Raw genomic sequence first — 21,457 nt, 5'->3', positions numbered from 1 at the left:
TAAAAACATTGTCAATCAGCTGATGCAGGGCTCGAAATTGCGACCATTTTGGTCGCATATGCACCCAAAATTTAAGCTATGCGACCTTGATATTTATTGGGAGCATTCGTGCGACTGCTCATAATGGTTGTAGTGCGACCTGTTTTTTTTTTTTTTTTTCTAAAAACGTGGTAAAATCGGTCTTCCCTGCCACTATATTGGTTTCTATTAGCTGTCAATCACTCAAGACAACTCAGCCAACACAATCTCACGGCAATTCGTAACTTTTTCATACGTTTCCTAGTGAGGTCAGGCTACAACAGCGCAAATGTCCGCTAAAACACCATCGCCATCGCCTTTACTGAGTTTAAACTGATGCGGGTTATAACAAAGAACAGTATTGCGCCGGTGGTCATCGGGAGAATCCTGCTCTGCCCCCCTCATATTGGGCCGCCTGACTTGCATGCCTTTCCGCAAACACAGAAAAATGTAATTCAGCGCGTAACGAGGCTGAGCATTAAAACTACACTAACCGAAAGCAAAACTTTTAAAAGCGAGACTTTTCTTCCTTTCTTTTGTCCGTTCTTTCTTTGTGTATATTATTTTTCTATTTAATTGCTGATGACTGCCTTTTCAGCTTTCAGCATTAAATTGAATGATTTATTATATTATTCCATTTGTTTTGTGGCAGAAATATTATTTATTAAATTGGCATGCATATAAAGCAATAGTACAAAATAAAATATTTCTTACTGCAATGTAACACTTAATTTGTGTTTGATGCAAACCATCAATGTATTTTTCCTAAAGTAACAGTAGGACTTTATATAGCAGATAACTTTTATTAAAGCACATTCAAGGCAGCATGATGATGAGAAATATTATTCATTATTAGTATTATTGTCATCATCGTCATCATTAATATTTTATAATTATTCAACATTCATTTTGGAATTATTGCACAAATATTAAGTCATCACAGCATTAGTTAGATAGTTGTTTCTGGGTTTTGTTAGTCCCAATTGATGTTTTCAAATACAATAAATCCCTTAATATAGAACTTGTCAAATATATCATTCATTTTTCATGCTTGCTCCTAAATTTTTTTCTGGCACTCCTAATATTTCAGGTTGGGAGCACTGGTGCTACCAAGTAGGAGTTAATTTCGAGCGCTGTGATGCATCAGCGGATTAATCGCTCATCTGCAAGGCTCGAGTGGGTTGACAATTTTTTTTATTAAAGTTTTTAATTTTTGTAATTTTATAACTCTTTGAAATAAAACTAACATATCTATAACACCCTAATGTTTCCTAAATATCATTGTATTTCTTTCTTACATTGTTATTTTTTTAATTACAAAACAGTATAGAACTCAGCCTTTCTACCTTTAATTACTATATTGGTTAAAATGACTGCATTCATGTCTGCTACTTTTCGCCGTGACTTTAAATATTTGCGCTTCTTTTTTTTTTTTTTTTTTTTTTTGCCTAGCAACTTCCTGGTAACATAAACAACTTTTTTTATAGCAAAAACATAAATTTACTTCAGATGTATCTTTAAAAAACGCATAATCTGTGCCGGGAAATAGCTCCTGTTTGAAAGTAAAAATGAAAGCGAGGCCCAGACCTTTGCGTGTTCTAGTATCTTAACTACATATTTATAGGCTGTATTACCAAAATAGATAATGTTTTAGGGTAATGGGGTGATGAAATATGATGACAGACATTCAGAGCTTAATTTTAATATCACAATCAAAGCTTTGAATGTAAATATGACGTGACGATATTTTATAAGAGAACGGTCAGAATGAAAAGTATGGTAGTTCTAATAGTTAGAGAATTCTAGCTCCACTATTAATATAGCCTACTCTCGTGTCTGTGTTAACACAGAATGAAGCAAGTGCATCGATTGCCATTCTGCCTAATCACAGACGTTACTTTTGAGCTCCTGAGCACACAGGCATTCAGCTCATGATGATATGCTCTCCCATTGGCTGCAGCTCGTCACTACATCTGACCACACGTGGGGTCGAGTCGGCCGACTGCTCTGGAATATTCAGCATGCTAGATATTGGATTTCCGTCTGCAAGGTGTTGGCGACGCTTCAGCGAGCCTCTTTGATGCGTTGCTCAGTAGTTCACACATAAAGACTGCCGAGCATTGTGCACCCGCAGATTTCTTCCTGATCACAGCCCGATCTGTCAGCGAGCTTGTTAACTTTCAAATTGGGCTTAAATCGGGCTTAAAATCCTTTAGTGTGAACTAGGCTTTAGCTGTGCAGTGTGTGTGAGCGGTAAAAGAACCTTTGTGATCTCACAAGGGCCGGAAGTATTTTTTGTAGTCCCCAAAATTCCTTCGCTGTAGGCTTTGCTAAACTAACTCTGTAAAAACCAAGGTCTACCTTTGCATTAAACTTTGAGCTTTTTACATTCAGAGATGTTTGTTCACACAGCTACATTACACATCAGCTAAAGTTTAAAATATGATATTGTAGTGGACCACCCCTTTAAAAAGCAGGTTGTCCACGGGGTCTTAATGTCTTTAATTTTAGGCCTTAAGTCTTAAATTCACTGAAATATTGTTTTGTAGGGTTTAAAACATTTTATACTGGTCTTAATTTTCCTCTGTCCAAGTAAAGATACCCAATCTGTCCAATAACCATCCAGTCACCATTAACATACAGTAGTCAACATTTGACATGGATCACCACCTTTGCCAAAGTTGTCCTAAAACTATAGAACGAAACCAATTCTTGTGCACGGAGAGTTTTGAAAAACATTTTGATTTACTTCGAATGTTGACTACTCTGTACTTGAGACTAGCCGCGTTTCCACTATCACGCCTAAAGCGAGCGAGCCAGGGCGAGCCAAGGCCAGTCGCGTTTCCACTGTCATTTCCGGGGCCTAATCGGGCCAAAGCGGGGCTTTCTCGGGTCCAGCGGCCGGCATTTTTCAGCCCGCCGAATATCTTGGGCCAAGGAGGGCCAGCTGGGGCTTTGGGGCGGAGTGAAAGGAGGGGCGGACTTTGCTCCGAGTCTCGGAAAGATGCGGTCATAACACTAGATTCCGATCGCACACAAGTAACTTGCATGCGCCGAACACACAAACAAATAAATAAGGGAAAGAAAACATCTAGCCCTATAGGCTGGGGTCTTTTTGCTTATAATCGGCCTTATGTTTCCGTATAAAATATAAGGCTGTTGCATAAAATAATAAAGTTACAATTTATAAGTGACATTTCTTTGCTGCGTCCTCTTTGATGTTTCAATAACGCATGATAATCTTTACAACATATTAAAGACACAGCAGACAGTAAAGGTTTTCGAGAGTTTGTTTGTCAACTTTAAAAGGTGTTTTTGCGCGTTTAGATGCCTGTATGTGTGTGTGAGACCGAGCAAAAGAGCGCTCCCTTCACAGCTCTGTTGATGCCGCGAGCGGCTTCTCTTTTTTTTTTTAATGAATACAACAGATAGACATAAAACTTAACAAATTATGTGGCCACTTTTGTAGACTCAAAACAGTAGTGTCATATCTTGATAAAATAGCCTAAGCTATATTAAAATAATTTAAAGAATTACAAATATCAGATATAATGAAATCGCAATAAGAAAATAAATAGGCCAATTTAAAACAAGCAAAAGCTAGCTATAACAATTTAGGTATATAGCCTACATAAATCAAATTGTTTTAAAGCCATATATAACTTTCATTTTACAAAGGGATCTGAAAAAAAAGATTTTAGATATTTTCTAAACGCGAACACCGAAGGTGGTTTGAAATACTACTTATAAAGTATTTGAATGATATTAATCAAATTGTGCAAACAGAGCATTTTTTTGGGTGAGTAAAAGCAGAAACTACGCTACCTTTTTTTTTTTGTCCTGTGCAGCGCCGCTTTAAAAACGCATCAGGGAAAACTCCAAATACAAAATGTGTTCGGTGTTCTCAAACAAGTGTTGATGTTTTTATATGACGTGCTAAAATTGAAAAATGAAATTTACATGAAGAGCTTTATTAGTGAAAAGCTGCTGAGCGCAACGAAAATAGGCTATATTTTATTACTTGCTCTTATGTGCTGAAACACTTTCCTTAAGATCACAGAATAATATGCAACATCTAAATGTCATATAGCCTATGTAGAAAAATGTATATGTTTCAGGTCCGGAGCATTTGGGCTGAATGTTTGACTGTGTCTATCTAGCCTAAATGAGGATGTTATAAAATACATTTTCTACCACCGAATTATTAACGGAGACCACTTGATGCACGATGCCAACAGTCGGTCGGTGAGTAAGTGAATATGATCAATGAAAACACAAAGGCCCATGTGTAGACATATTATGCACTGCTGTACAGTAACATGTCATTTGTTTGTTTCGGATGTCTTCATTTTAATGCTTTCGTGATGATGATGGTGTGCTTTATCTGCCTGATTCCTGCTGAAGTGGGTGGGTTGTGTGACGTTTGATTCAGGGGATGTTCTGGGGCGGGGTCTGCATGACGGGCTGCGAGCTACTAGCCCGACAGTGGAAATGCGACATGATTTCGGCCTCACTGCTCAACCTCCCGGGCAATTGGCCCGGCCGGATTAAAGCCCTGGCTCGCACTAGCTCGACAATGGAAATGCGGCTAATGAGTGCTATATAAGTGACAACAGCCATTTTATTTAGCAAATTGACCAATTTTAATTCTGTAATCAGGGAAAGAACCCTAAAAACAATTACATAATTCCTTATGATACTTACAGAGCAGAGTTTCCCTTAACATTATTCTCCAGTTATACAAAAAGATGTTCAGAGGTAAGGGAAAGGAATATAATATTTATAAATGGTCATTGAATAGGCAAGGTTTTATAACAGAAAAGCATTAGGTTGAATAGGAGTTGTACTCTGTCCATTCGGACAAAAAACCAACTAAAATGTACAAAAAGTTAGGGTTGCCACGATACCATTAATTTACATTACAAGAGGGCTGTGCAATTATTCAAATCCAGTTTTGATTTCGATTATGGCTTCTAACGATTATGAAAAACTATTAATCAAGATAATCGATTATTCCATCATATAACTAGTATTCAGCTTAAGAAGACATTTAAAGGCTTAATTAGTGTAATTTGGCAAGTCATTGTATAACAGTAGTTTCGACTGTTATTTTTGAGTAATTTTGAGTTCAACTGATAATCTTTTTGAATAATCATGATTACAATTATGACAAAAATAATCGTGATTGATTTTTCCCATAATCTTTGAGATATGATACTGTAATTCATAACTCAAATCTATGAAATAAAAAAATGGTCAGAAATATTATGTTACGTTATAATAGATCTACTTGAATTTAATGTATGTAAAATTCCCTATTATTGAAAAAGTGGACAAATATAAACTTATAAAAATCTGCAAATAATAAATAATACTACTACTAATAAAAACATTTTATAAAAGCAAGTAGTCGTTAATAAACTAAAAAAAGCACCCCGAGATGAAGGCATGCAGGCAATGGTTTTTATATTTATGTAGAAAGTGATCATTTTTGTAATATTTTAATTCTTTTTATTCCTTTTCATTTGTAAAGATACTTGCGCATTGCTGTACATCCTGTGTGTAATAAGCAATGTGTAAGCATTTAATGTGCACAACTAACACGCTCTGCACTGGACTTTAGACCTGTTTTTAGCTGGTCAATTGCGCAGTGTATTATAGTTCCTCAAAATAGCAACACGCCAACAATGCGCCTTAGCACATCTTCTTTTTAAACTGGCACACTTATGAGTCCATGAAGCGGCGCCAATGAATTTGCTAAACGGTGTGGTGCAAAAAGGGGAAAATTAGGGTTGCGTTGGTCTGAAAAAAGCAACGAATCGCACCAAACGTCTTGTGCCGTCTTGCAGCGGGTGTATTTTAGGACCCTTAGTGTGTCTAAATGAACGCATTAAGAAGTAAAGCCTATTTTCACAAACAGGAGAGAAGCATAATGGGGCGGACAAAAGTCTTTTTTCCAAACGTTGCTAAGCTATGCGTCTAGCACAATTCAAATTCCGAATTTATAGTTGTATTTTGTCAGCGCTGTCCTGGATAGGTTTAAAGTTTATTCAAGTTCAACACCCCAAGTCTAAAAAGAAGCATTTTAGCCAACAGAAGGCATACATATAATATTTTTATTATTGTTATTTTATACTATATGATTGAGAAGTAATACTAATATTGTATACGATATCAATAACCGTATTTTAATTAGTATTATAGCTGTCTCAATTGACACAGTATGCACTCATGCACTATGTACTTATGCACTTACACACTCAACAGCATAGTACATGTATGTAGTGTCGTCCCACATGGAACACTGTTTTTTTTTACTAAGTGGAAATTCAAACGGTTTCCCAGATGACGTTTGACCGTTGCTAAATCAATGAAATAAATGACCAAACTATCAAATAATACCTGCCATGAATATAACCGCATTCACCATCGGGAGGCGCTAAAATCCCTCTTGTAGGAGAATTTTGCTTTCACCATCCAAAATAAAGTTATCCAACCTGTGTGCCCGATAGCTCTGCCCCTTCCGCCACGTGAGCAAACCTCCGGCCGTTGAGTGCGTGAATTGTCCATCATTACACACTTCATTTTACTGAGTAATTAAACTGCACTTATTATTTTTTAGAATTTTCAGTGTGAACGCACTACTTGCATTATACTATAAAATGGCGTAGAATCGTGCATAAGTATGCGATTTGGGACGCAGCTTATGTCTTTCTTCATTGCCATCTTGATTAAAAAAATTGTTTAAATTTTTAAAACCAAGTACAAAATCGTGATCATTATTCTGAGAAAAAAAACTGTGATTCTCATTTCATCCCTGCAGATCTATTAACAAGCAATCTCTACTTTCAAATAAAAAGATAATTTAGAAGTGATACTGACCTTAGCACACACAGCTACAAACCTCAAAACAAAACAAGGCAAGTAGGTTCTGATCTCATCCAAAACACCTCCAGTCCTCTATGCTGGTACAGTCTTCCGCTTTTCTTTACAGTTTCCCTTTTTTCCCCTGAAAGGCTTTATCTAAGGAAGGAAGTGCGACACGCTTTGTTTACACTTGCTGGTTTGAGAAACACTTCCTTCCAAGAAAGTCCTCCGTGACTTGCTGCATCTCACAAGATGAGATCTTTTCATACTCTGCCTCGCTAATTTCATCTGGTTTCAGACTGAATGGCCAAAACAATCAGGCTTTTCAGGCCTAACAATGTAATGAGCGGCCTGGTCCAGATGCACCTAGCATGTTTAGTGAAATTGCTTTGATGTCGATGAACACTCGGCCAGAAAAGATGTGTTATTTAGCATGAAGTGGGTTGTAGGTGGCACAATGATGAACCCTTCATCAAATGCAAGTACTCAAGGACATGTGGCCGATTAGCTTGCGTTCCTAATTGCGCTCCATATTAATGAAACGGCCTATACTGTGTTCCGTTGTCTTCATTGTGTTGGGTTTTTCCATATTTCTTGGCTCACGCTCCCGTCTAAAGCTCTTTATATTGGGAAACAGACCGCGTGGCTCAAGTGAGGAATTATTCTGTAAAGGTTTCCTCTTATTGCACTTGCGCGTCCTGTGTTTGACTTGTGAAATTCCAGACGTGGTTTCATGGGTGTATTTTGCAGCACTTTGTTGGGGTTTGTGCTGCTTTTGTAATGTTGATCCAACACTGTGTGCTTGTGTTTATTGGTCTTTGATTGCTTCTTGAAGTATCTGAGAGAGTCTTGTAAATGTGGATTTGACTAATGGAAATGCCAATGTTTGTTGGCTAAAAATAATAAAAACGTTTAGGCCAGTTTTAAATTCTTGTTTGTTCATTTCTGGTTCAAAACTGTGGGTGATGTTAGGGGTACTCGATTTTGGGAAAAATCATAGTCACGATTATTTTGGTCATAAATGTAATCACGATTATTCAAAACGATCATCAGTTGAAGTCAAAATTATTAACGCTCCTGAGAATTTTTAGCAGTATATTCTCTTATAAATATTTTTACTTCTGGAGAAAGGCTTATTTGTTTTCATTTGGCTAGAATAAAAGCAGGTTTCAATATTTCGAAATTCATTTTAAGGTTAATATTATTAGCCCCCTTAAGCAATATATTTTTTAATTGTCTGCTCTTTTGACTACTGTTATTCAATGAACTGCATAATTACCCTAATTAAGCATTTGAATTGCACTTCAAATCCAAATGCTTGTATTTTGAAAAATTTCTAGTAAAATATGTACTGTCATCAAAGCAAAGATAAAATAAGTCGTTTATTAACGATGTTAATTATGTTCAGAAATGGGTTGAAAAAAAAAACTTCTTTCCATTAAACAGAAATCGGAGAGGAAAAGGGTTGCTAATATTCAGGAGGGCTAATACTTTTGACTTCAACTGCATATATACAGTTATTTTCCACCCTGCTAAGGAAAGAGAAATAAATACAATAGAATAAAAATATGAAACAAACTGTGCTTTAAGCATCTTCACTGTAAGAAACACTTTAGCTACAAAAGTCCTCAGTCAAGAGCATTGAGGGATTTTCTCCTTTTGTTGTTTGATTAATGATAGAAACAGGCGGCAGCAGAAATATTGTGCGCTGTCACTTTAACGGTTTCTCTTTCACTTGTCTTTTGATTCCTTACTCGTTTGTTTGTTACACAAATTAGGGTTAATATGAATAATCACTAAAAGCCACGTTTTGACACCTATTTGACCATTACAGCTCAAGTTAAGATGACTTTAGATGTGTGCACTCTGCTCGCCTCAGTATGCAAATGAGACCGAATGCTGACAGCATGCTTCTGACTGTGTGCGCGCCACACACGCACGCAGACGCATGCAGTCTTTCGTGCTTTTGAAGAGCAACAAATGTGTACAAAGGGGGTGGTATATGATGCAATAATAGTTTATCTTGATTTATGGTTTGTCATAATTGTTTGAAGCCAAAATCAAAATCAGATTTTCGATTAATTGCAATTTAGTTTGTATCTAAATGAGAGTTAAATGCTTCGAATTATTAATATGAAGTAGAGTTTGGCATGATTTTGGCTAAAACGAGAATCATTATTTATTTTTTAATTTTTGCATAAGATCATGATTTTCTCCTAGTTCTGTAGATGTAAAAAGTTAATATGAATAAGCTATTATTATTATTATTTCTCAAACATGGTAAGACAACAATAATAATATTAGGCCTATGTGTAGGTCTACTGTTAGTTAAAAGGCTAAATTTTGTATAGACTCAGAATGGGGGACTTGACTAGACTTGGAATTTGTCCTGATTGTTAATGCACAGTAAAGTAATCAGAATACAACTATTCATAATTCTGAACTTGAATTATTATGTTTCAGACATATATGCTTGCCATTTTGTCACCTTGGAATTATAAGGTTCTATCTGCATTCTGAATGAATTTGAGACATTGAGCTTCCAAGTTCTTGCATTCTATATAGCAAGCAGTATGTGTGTAACACTTGTTTAATCATGAAAATGATGTGCGTGCTTTTGGTTTCACTTTCACTGGCAAATGTGGCTCATGTCTGGGATGCTTTTTCAATTTGCACCGCCTTAATGCTTCCTTCAAACTTGAAAATATAAATGGCTGAATCTTAGAGATGCTGGATTAAGATCGTGTGGGGATTCTAATAGAGATCTTTTTTTCCGATTAATCGCACAGCCCTATGATGAAGACTATACAATGCTATTTTACTTCTTCATTATTCAATTTTTGTACCTGGGTCCTAATAAGTAATAAATAAATCGCAATGAAATAAATGTCAACAACATGATAAGCTCAGATTTTTCTCCTATATTGATCTAAGACCCCATTACACAGCTGGAAATGCAACAATGGACATCTAAAAGTGTGTTGACATTAGAAATGCATTGCATTTTCAGCCACTGAAAATTTATCGTCTGAAAATATTGTCATTTAATGGACCCTCTAACTTTAGTGGCTTCAGGTATTGTTGGGGTACTCTTTTAAATCTGGAAGAATTAACAACTTGTATCGAAATGTATATTGTTATTGTTCAATATGGAAAATGATTTTCAAGATTGCATTTTTGTCATATCGCCTAGCCCTTTATTAATGTCATCTGTAACAATAGTATTGAGATTAGAAATGAATGATCAATTATTTAAAAAGAAATTAAAATTCAATAGTATTGTATAGATGTAATATGTTAATGTAAAATTAAAACTATATAATAAAATATTAAGGTCACGGATTTAATTAATTTAATTTTAAATGTAATTGAACTATTTGAATTTGATTAGTCAATATTTTTATCATTTTTTTATATTACTACCTTCACTAATATTAATAATATCATCTGTTTATTTATAAAGTTTTGTAATGGTAATAAATTAGTTGTTGCTATATTTACTTTAAATATATTAAAAAATCAAATTAAATATTCAAAAAGTTGTTCTAAAATGTATTCATCAATAGATCAAATAAGATGTACACTTTTTGTTTAACTTGGATTTCTTACATGACCTTGTTTGTTTTTCAGGGTCTGACTGCTAAACCACTAATAGGATTCACAGGAAGCCAAGGGGTGAGTTTGCACTTTTTTTCCTTCCCCTGCCTCTTTGTTTATGGCCATCCAGCACTCAAAACTTTGATTTGTCATGTTCCTTCGTGAAGCCCCAAACCTTGCGTGAATCTGGGACTCTCCCCAGTTACTGTGAACAAACCTGCTTATGTCGGTAAAATAAAAACCTTATTGACTTCCTGCAACACAGTCATCCACTGCAATAACCACAATATCCTCTGCTCGCGTTTGCAAAGTCAGCAGTCGATCCAGTGCTAGCTCACTGACGGCCATTCCGCTCATCTGGAAGTAATTTGGCAAAAACTTATCATTAAAACCTAGCTTTTTATACACTTGTTTTAATTTTTCATGCACTGTAGCTGAAGGCAGAGCTGGCGATGTTGCTGTTATCTGCATCTTGTGCTGAAGAATGTGGTTTGTCTGCCTCGGATACATTTCAGACCCCGAGAGCCAATTAAACAGAAGTTTGTTCCTGTGCACATGTCTCATGTAAACATGCAGAAACAAGACAGCAAGTTCTCAAACTGAAGCAGCTTGTTTTGTCGTTTAACGAGGTGACATTTACGACTTGTTTTTCCTAAACGTTCAGTCAAAATGACATGTCAGATTGGTTTCGAAAAACACCCTATTTTTGTGATTCTGTGGAAGTCAAAAAGAACAAGTTAGACAGAATCGTCAGGCTGCTTGTAGTCAGATATTATATTGCGTAATAGTTGATTATTGATAGCATTTTTATTAGCATTAATTTAGTTTTTGGTATTTATTATAATTTATACAAAACAATATTAAAAAAAAAATAGGGGGCACGGTGGCTCAGTGGTTAGTACTGTTGCCTCACAGCAAGAAGGTTGCTGGTTTGTGTCCTAGCTGGGCCAGTTAGCATTTCTGTATGGAGTTTGCATGTTCTCTGTGTTCGCTTGGGTTTCCTCCAGGTAGGGCTGGGTGTTAATTCAATATTGATAATTATCACAATATAACATTTTTCGATAAAACGATAATGACAGTTCGATAATTGCTCGATAATATTTATGCTGTTTGCGTAACGTTGCGCAAGCATTTTGCAGCCTTCCCTTCCGACTGCTGCACGCCGTACAAGTTTACAGCCATACAGTGTTAGTTGCACTGAAAGGAGTTGGAAAGAAATAAGGTAAAAAAAATCTGAGTCGCAGACATTGTTGACAAGAAACGTCACTAGACTTCATGAGCTACTTAGTTTTTCCCTATCCGACACAAAACAGAGCAACATGCACCGCAAACTGAGCAGACGAATCGTGTCATCAAAAGCAGGCAACACCACGACCTGTTTCATCACGTAAACCAAGACCACCCTTATAAAGATGCTAAGAAATTACAGACATAAACAAGTGTTGGCAAATTAGATATAACAGACGACACAATGTCAATCACATCTCAATGAACACTTGATGCTTGCTGTAAACTACAGCCTGCATCATTTAAGTGTATTTGTTAAGACAATAATAAGATCTTTTGATGTCAAGCTTATGTTTCCTTTTTAATAATAAAATATGTGTTTTGAAATCTGTAATACCACTATTGTCTCTCATCGACAGTAAAAGAACCAGCCTTTATATATTTAAAGGACATAATCACAGAGGAGAAATCAGATGCACAAGACATAATCTTTAAAATAATGACATATTAAAAATGCAGCAAATACATGACAGACGTTTACAACAGCAACAGCTTTTTTTTTCCACGGAGCGAAGCATCATCCACCCGCAGTTGTTTAAGGCGGAGACGAACTAAATAAATATAAACATATTTCCTTGAAAATGTATCTTGTTGTAACGTATTTCGTTTTGTATAATGTGTAACTTAATTTTGATGTTGTTGGTCAGATATCTACAGCATAAACAAGAGGAACGAATAACATCTGAGGAGAAGCGCTTTAACACAAGCCCGATATACGCTTTAGCGCCAAAACAGTCCATCAAACTATTTTCACGGTTTTATTTTAATTCATTAACTAAGCGCGGACTGAGCAGCATGAACTGGACAGTCTTTTCGCAGCACTGATAGATTTCTTGGTTTACCTCGGAAGAATAAACTTGGATGGAGCTTAGAAGCTCGATGTGTAAATGGAAAGGCTCCCCGGCTGGCTCCCCGCATGTTTTCGTTGTGATACGCGATTTGTAAATTGAGAGTCTATTTAGACCTATTCATGCTAGTCTGTCAGACAAATTTGGTAAAAACATCCGCGGATTAATCGATGATCTGCGCATAACAAGGTTTTATGCGACCTGCAATTTGGGATTTCAAGAGAGTGACAGCATAAGTAAGGTAAACTGCACACACTTGATGATGTAATGCGTGGATGCGTCTCACAGCGCAAAACATGACTAAACCTTTACATGTCCATGCTTAATCAGTTATCGATAAGGTATGTCAATTAAAGCATTATCGACAATCAATAGATCAAGTAATCATTAGCATCCCTAAATAAAATACATTAAAGAATATTTCACCCTAAATTCACTATACTCGCCATTAAAAGGAGAGTTCATCCAAAACTGAAAATTCTGTGACTATTAGCTCACATTGTTCCAAATCGTGTTTTTTTTTTATTTATTTATTTTTATTTATTTTTTCTGATGTTGAGCAATAATATCCAATAACTTGTAGGTAATGTCTTTGGTTGTTGAAAACTTGAACAAGTAAATGCTGAATTAAGATAGTTCTTTTGTTTATTATTTTATTAATTATATTGTCAGACAGCTAAAACATTTCACTAAATGTGTTAAATCAGCTGCACAAAGCCATTGGCATGCTGAAAATCTTATATAATTGATAGATATAAAGATTTTACATTTATTGTGATGAATATCAATATCGACTGATGAAAAAAATTATCGTGATAATTTTTTTTGCCATATCACCCAGCTCTACCTCCAGGTACTCCTGTTTCCCCTCACAGTCCAAAGACATACGATGTAAGTAAATTGGATGAACTAAATTGCCTGAAGTGTGTGTGTGGGTGTTTCCCAGTACTGGGTTGCTTCTAGAAGGGCATCCACTGCGTAAAACATTTGCTGGAATGGTTAGTGGTTCATTCTGCTGTGGTGACCTCAAATAAGGAACTAAGCTGAAGAAAAATGAACGAATGAATGCGTTGCGTCCTTTAGATGTTTTTTCTAAACTAAGAATAATTTCACAAGACATATAATCGTTTTGTATGCGTGGAATGTGTGCAATCTTTTATTGCCCATTTTTCCAGTTAAAAATATGATATAGTGTAAGAAAAATATTTACAATAAATAATTGATAATTTACCTGTTTGAGGTTGTTACATGTGCTTAAATCAAATAAATAAATAAAACAAAACATACTAAGTGTATGAAAAAGAAAAGAATTAAAATAAATGTCAACGTATCGAATGTCTAAACATCTTATTGCGGTTTACTAATCTTAAAGTCTTCTCAACACCACGTTTCTGCACGAAACAAAACTGCAGCAACTAAAGTTAAGTCAACTGTGCATTAGTTTGAAGTTCCGAGCTTGTACACTGGACTTGTACATTGTTGTTGTTGTCGTCGTCGTCGTCGCGCGCGTACTGAAGAGCGGTGTTGTTGTGCACGTTCTCATCAGCTGTGTTGTCGCGCGCGTACTGTAAGGGGGTGGGGTGGTTGAGCGTGCGTACTTAAGAGCGGTGTTGTTGCACACCTACTGAAGGGCGAGAGGGAGGGTGTGTCTCGGGGGCACTTTTGATCATTTTGTGAGGGCACTTTCTATCCAAGACTAAAAAGGGCATGTGCACCTCACAGGTTGAGCCCTATGTGTGCACGTGCCTGACTGGAAAACATTGAAGTGTTCAACAGATGTTCCTCAACACAACATGTAGTCTCACTGGCTTGTTGGAGTTGCATTGGAGTTGCAAAAATTGACCTTTAAGGGCATTTGTGTCCATGAGCTTTAATATGGACTGTCTTATCTTACTGAATGAGGAAGACACTGTTCTTCTCTAGGGACGAGCAGAATTGTTACCACATGGCCACCAGAAGCAATTTGAGAACAATATGTTCGAGTCAGTTTGGCATAAACAACATGAAAGCATGGACCCAACCTGCCTTGGATTAGTAGTTTTAGATCTAAATATTTCTTGGTACACTTTTGGCGAATTTTTTTTGTTTGTTTGTTTGTTTTTTTTTACTGACCTATGTCTACATCTTGTAAACCAGGGGTGCCCAATCTTATTTCTGGAGATCGACCTTCCTGCATAGTTCAGCTGCAACCTTGATCAAACAGACCTGTCTTTAATTACCAAGTGCTCCTTCAGATCCTACTTTAATTGGTTTAGTTGTTTTTGATCAGGGTTGGAGCTGAACTCTGCTGGAAAGGAGATTTCCAGGTACAGGATTGGGCACCCCTGTTGTAAAAGCTACTTGCACTAGGATTACACACAATGGCACATTGCTTAAATAATAGTACCCTTCTTTCTTGAACGTGACCGTGAGTTCACTAAACTAAAATTCCTTCCTCAATCACCACATTAACCCAGAAGCTGTCCTTCATGAATGTGCAGCTGACAAATTTATAGCACCTGGTAAAGATGTGGCGAATCTTTGAGATGGAGATATTCAAAATGCTTTGCTATTTTTTTTGAATCAGTTCAGAGCTTAGATTTTAACAAAACAGGGCGTTGTATGCTTTATAGACAGCTGTACTCTGCTTGCATCCAATTCCTTACAGATTCTACTTAAACCTAAACAATCATCATTAAAGTTTGTAAATGTTTAAGCCAATTACAGAATATTAGTTTGAAACCTCAAACTGCACAACGAGCTGTTTTTAACGTCTTAAAATGAATGCAAGTGAATGAGACCGGAAGTCTCGAGCCAAAAAGATTCAAATGGCTGCATCTGCTCATACGTGAAGAATAAATACGGTGAATAGTGAGCTGATTACTTTAATCTCATGGCATAAAAGCCAACTTGCATGACTCGGCTAAACACACTATCGCTCTTCCTTGTGAGCATTTGGGTGAATGGTTTAAAAACTAGCCTAGAGTGCTAACTGCTGTTAAAAACTAAGAATTTAATCTGTTTACAAGAGAATGATACGTTTTTAAGATACTAGAACCTTTTTTTCCAAACCGTGTTCATTACAGCTGTATTAACTGTGATTAACAATCTCTGAAGAATGTTTTCACCACCTGTTCATTTCCAGGCTACAAAGAAATATGGCAGTTCTGAAGTCAAATGAAGTGCCGGCCTAGTACTAGCATGCTATACATAGGACAGTAGTCATTAGCTACGTTCCCATCCATCTATTTTAATGCACATTTTGGATGCGTGTATAAAAATTGGTTGATTGGAAACGTAAAGATGCACAAACGTTTTGAAAATGCGCATAAAAAATAAGCGCACAACCAAGTAGGATAAACTTTTTTTTTATTAGATGAGAAAAGAAACGCATAAACTATGATGAAAACACTTTTATCCAACAAATTCCAGTATGCGCATTAAAAAAAGTCATGTGATTTTTGTAATAAAAGATCATGTGAACTTAAAAAAACTAGCATAAGCTTCTCCTACCACAGCAAATTCCGTTTTTACAAATTTCCATTTTCGCACCTCTTGCGCATAAATTTAATTCCTATTTTAGGATGGAAACTAGAGCTGTGCGATTTACTCAAACGAATCGAAATTTTAAACATTCTGATTAGTTAAACACAAGAGGCTGCAGTATTAAATGTATATGTATTATTTAATTTCTTCCACACAAAGCAATTGGGTGACTGTCGGCTGTGTGTGACGGTCTTACTAACCAATTGAGTGAGCACGTTCATTCTCTCCTATCAGAATTGTGCAACCAATCTATGCCCACAATAAAAGAAAGAAAACGATCAAGAAAGTGCTGACAAATGGGATGATGGCATCTGACGCTTAAAAAGCGTTAATAGACAAATTAATATCAAAGAAAAACAGCAATTCTTACATGGGAATATTTTGGTTTCACAGTCACAGACACAGGAAAAAAAAACAGGTTATTTTTAAGAGCTGTCGCAGAATTCTTGCCACGGCTTACAGATTATTGAGCTGAAGCTTGACTACAAAATTAAATTGTTAATCAAATCGCAATCGCAATATGTAAAAAATAATAATAATAATACATTTTTTAAAAAATTCAATTAGATATTTTTCCCATATCACACAGCCCTAATGGAAACATAGCAAATAAGCGTATATCTACGTGGGCCAAAATAACCAAAACCTGTAAGTTGTTTGTTGGTTTTTGCCTTCTCTGTAATCAGCATTGGCTTCCGCCAGTGGGTTGAGGATCTAGTTTTTAAGTGTCTGTTTCTCTATCCTCTGTAATTCATGCTATGCTAAAATGCACTTGTCCTGACTGTTAATCACACTGGATTGCGACTGTGTCATATGTATATATATTTCAGCCTGTGATGCAAGCTCTTCCTTCGAGAGCGTTTCTTCTCTTCTGTGGCTTATTTTCCCCTCTTGTCTGAAAAGTCGAGTTAACAGCTGTCATGCTTTCTGAATGATTCGCAATCCTGAATTGCAATCTGCATGTGTTCAACTAAGTTTCTGCCAATGCATGCAATAAAATGCAAGAAAGTAAAGGCGTAAATAGTCATCTGCGTCTTGTGTAGTGTGTCCTCTGAGTGATTGTAAGTGGCGGAGCGTCTTTTGCTTTCTTGAATCTCTCATGTGGGAGTGTGAAAAGTGAAGCGTTGAGCTGAGGAAGCCCTCGAGCTGCCAGTGTGAGTCTCGGACACGGTCTGTTATTTATAGGCAGACACCTGCAGGCCACACACGTGTGAGGAACCCTGGGTAAATGGAGCCACAGCAGGGCGAGCGTCAGGTGTGTGTGCGAGTGAGAGGCCCACACTGTGTCCTGCTGCTGTTCACTGGGTCTCAGCGGGATCCTTCGCTTCACTCCAGCGGTTGGTCTCGGCCCTATAAACATGTTGACTAAATCTTCCCTTTCATTTCTTCTGTCTCTCCAGTCTTAGTGCCAGACCAATTACATGACAATGCTGATTGATATGAGCAGTTCTGAAATTAATTGTTGTTCATTTTTAATTTAATATTGTGTGTTTTACATTGTGCATAATTATGCTTTTTTAACAATTTGTTAAATTTTCTATTTTTAGCTAATATTTTTTATTTAGCTAATTTGTTATTTATCAATGTTTTTATGACAACAGTAATAATAAAAAAGCCAACAATCCTGAATTAATTAAACATAAATTTGTACAAAATTAAAAATTGATAATTGAAGTGTATATATGGTAATATTTGTTGCTTTCCCAGTGCTGGCTGAAAGGGCATCTGCTGCGTAAAACATTTGCTAGATAAGTTCGCGGTTCATTTCACTGTGGCGACCCCTCATTAATAAAGGGACTAAGCCGAAGGAATTTGAATAAATGAATATTTATTGCTATAATAACACAGGGCTCGAAATTAACTTTTTTACTTGGTAGCACCGATGCTCCCAACTTCAAATATTTAGGAGCACCAAAATAAATTTAGGAGCACCAGAAAAAATTTAGGAGCACCCACCAAAAATGATTGAGCACCGCTGCAAATTGCTTTTTAAGGGATTTATTGTATTTTAAAACAACATCAATAGGACTGACAAAAACCAGAAACAACTATCTAACTAATGCTGCGAAGACATTGATATTTGTGTGCAATAATTCCAAAATGAATGTCTAATAATTATAGAATATTAATGATGATGAAAATGACAATAATAGTAAAAATGAATTACATTTCTCATTATGATACTGCCTTGAATGTGCATGAATGTAGGTTATCTGATATAAAAAGTCTGTTACTTTATGAAAAATAATTTATTAGTTTGCATCAAACAAAAATGAAGCATTGCAGTAAGAAATAATTATTTTGTACTGCTGTTTTTATATGCATGTCAATTTAATAAATAATATTTCTGCTACAAAACAAACAAAAGATTATAATAAATCATTCAATTCAACGATGAAAGCTGCAAAGCAGTCATCAGTAAATAAATAAAAAATAAAAATAATATACACCTCAAAAAAGAATGGACAAAAGAAAGTAAGTAAAGTCTCACTTCTATCACTCTTTAAAAGATTTGGTTTCAGTTTGTGTCAATTTAAAGGTTCAGTCTGAGATGATCTTCATTTTTCTGTGTTAGTGAAAAAGCTGGCGAGTCAGCTGACCCAATTTATGAGCAGGCAGCGCAAGATTCTTGCGATGACCACTGGCGCAATACCGCTGTTTGTTTTGAAACGCAGTTTCAGTGTAAACTTGGTAAAGGCGAGCTTCTTTGGCGATGATATGTACAGTATTAGATTTGACTTTTAGCGGACATTTGCGCTGAACACGCAGTGAATGCAACGCATGGAGATTCGTGCGCCTTCTCCATGAAGCGCGTTCTCGATTGATCTCAGCTGGTGGATCATTATTCACCACGTGACGTGTCATGATCGCTCTCATCTGCACCTCAATTTTAGGTGGGGTTTGCAAACCTGTGTGCTTTAAGTTTTTACTCTTCTGCCGTTTGCATTTTCCGTGGTCATAAAAGCTCCTTCCCTGTCATCTGACAGCGCAATACATTGAGTGAATGACAGCTAATATGAACCAATATAGCGGAAACAGGTCGCACTACAACCATTATCAGCAGTCGCACTAATGCGCCCAAATATATTATGAGGTCGCATAGATTAATTTTCGGGCGCATATGCGACCAAAATGGTCGCAATTTCGAGCCCTGTAACAGTAATTCCTTTTTATTGTTGTTGCACATAGTTGGACAAATCTTTTTTTATTGATTTAATAATTGTGTTTTCTGTCGTGTTATACGATGTTTGATGTCACAGTGTTGTTGCTTAAAGTGTGTTTTATTTGTGATTGGTGATCTTTATCATTTACAATATACCGTTATTCTCCTCGTAACATAACAGTTAAAACAAGGTTATTATAGATCAAGCTGGTCATTCTCTAGTCACTCTTCGTTGTTTCTCCCGTGACAAAAGCAACGAGTAGACATGACAGCAGCACGGTGACAGCATTTAATAGAGAGACTTAAAATTATTAATTTAACACATTTGTGCCCAATAATGGGTTTTATTTCTGTATTAGTGATCATAATCATGAACAAATTGTTCTTTTAGCCAAATCTTCTAAGTTAACCGGTTGAACTAATCGAACTGAGTAATTTGAAGCTACTCGCGTCTCCAGTAAGCACTTTTATCCACAAACTACTTTAGCCGCCTTTCCACTGCATACAACATTTGGACACGACTGTTAGAATGCGCCACTTTAAGGCAATTGCACTGAATTTTTAGTGTGGTCATGCACCATGGGAGAGAAGCTGATTCTCGTTGTGTCCAAAATAGTGCAAAAAGAGCCTTTATTCTGTGCTTTCACCATGGTTGAATGAATGAAAGAATGAAGACTAGAAACTCATAAACCTCTAAAAAATTTTGGAGGGAATGTAGAGACGGCATTTAAAAAATGTATTACTCAATTATGAATAGAATTGTTTTTGTTTTAGGAGTTTTTTTTTCTGATTAAAAAAAAAAAAAAAATCCTATTTCTCATCTCGCGCATACAGACCTGCTTGGACAACACTGGAACACATCACATCCGGTCGGCTGGTTGCATATGCTTTAGTCGCAGGATTTCAAATATTTCAACGTATCTGCAGCTTAAATCAAATTTTCCACATAAGAGATGATTGGAACTCCACACAGCTCCCAGACTACTTTCCACTGGAAATGAATGACTCCCGGTTTGTCGTTTGTTGTATGCAGTGGAAAGGCAGCTTTACTTTTTAACATGCCTGATACCCCCCCTCTGACTCTAAATAAACCAATATATACTTATTATTATTATTAGTTATTCAGTTATTAGATCAGTAAACTGAGATCAGATTTGAGAACCGATTAACCGATAATACTGCGCATGAATTCAGCAGATGGTGCACCAAACCCAGACAGTGCATGACGGGTAAATCAAGGGCTAATATGACAGGATCTGGTGAAACGCAAGTTTTTCATTACAGAAAATTGTAATGGAATTTAAATAAGTGAATCATGCTTAGTTAGGTTAAAAAACATAATTGTAAGAAACTTTTTAGATCATGGTGTTCTTTTAACTTACTGAAATTTTGATTGCTGACTACATATTTTTGGTATATTGAGTCCTAACATGGGATGATTGTCGCAAAAGATCCGGTTTGAGTTAAAGATCTGAACTTCATATCACTACTGTTTGTCTAACTTCAGAAGTGGCCTTGCACACATTTTAATTAAGACAGCTATCTTGTGGGCTGTTGTATTTGAATTTGAGGATGGGACGATGGTAGTGTTTCAAAAAATGTATCTCTGGTCGAGTTTTTATTACACAAAATTCTGATGATTTTGAATCTTGCACATAACAAATATCTTTTAGAGAAAAAAATTCAAATGAAACTAATAAAAACAAAACTAAAACCAAGCAATTTAAAATTATGGAAACTAATAAAAACTAGTAAATCGTCCTCTTAAAACTAATCAAAACAACAACTAATGAAATCCAAAACAATTATAATTTGCATGTTTGAGCCTGTTTACAAAAAGACAAGCTTTCACTCTTTATTCCCTTTATAACACCAGTCGACTGAACTCAAATTTTGTTACCGGACATGATCTATTATTACAGAATAAAAAAGAAATAATTTTATGGTGTTAAATACAATAGCTGTTTCTCAATTTCAAGAGCTCGCAGAACGTACTCTTGTTCCAATGGAGAGCAGTCTTGCAATAAATACCAGAAAATATTGTGACCTAATTTTAAGTCCATATCGCATCTTAGTTAAAGAGTGCAGACAGAGCACTGTGAAGTGACCCGTTGATTTAAATATCTGCAGTGTTGAAGAACTGATCTGCAGC

The 21,457-nt window shown here is 36.1% G+C and overlaps 1 protein-coding gene and 1 long non-coding RNA gene across 2 annotated transcripts in view; one reads left to right on the top strand and one right to left on the bottom strand.

Annotated features, from left to right (window-relative positions):
- Nucleotides 1–21,457, bottom strand: part of LOC141380320 (uncharacterized) — a 371,642-nt gene that overhangs the window by 286,849 nt on the left and 63,336 nt on the right. The window lies entirely within an intron of this gene.
- The window catches only part of ell (elongation factor RNA polymerase II), a 71,190-nt gene that overhangs the window by 19,866 nt on the left and 29,867 nt on the right, over nt 1–21,457 (top strand). Inside the window, 1 exon segment of the mRNA NM_199707.1 lies at nt 10,516–10,560. Within this exon segment, the coding sequence (NP_956001.1) occupies nt 10,516–10,560 (45 nt within the window).

This window comes from Danio rerio, chromosome 22, assembly GCF_049306965.1.
Source record: "Danio rerio strain Tuebingen ecotype United States chromosome 22, GRCz12tu, whole genome shotgun sequence".
NCBI classification, from domain to species: domain Eukaryota; kingdom Metazoa; phylum Chordata; class Actinopteri; order Cypriniformes; family Danionidae; genus Danio; species Danio rerio.
The sequence above is the reverse complement of the archived record's forward strand: the minus strand, read 5'-3'. Positions and strand labels throughout refer to the sequence as shown.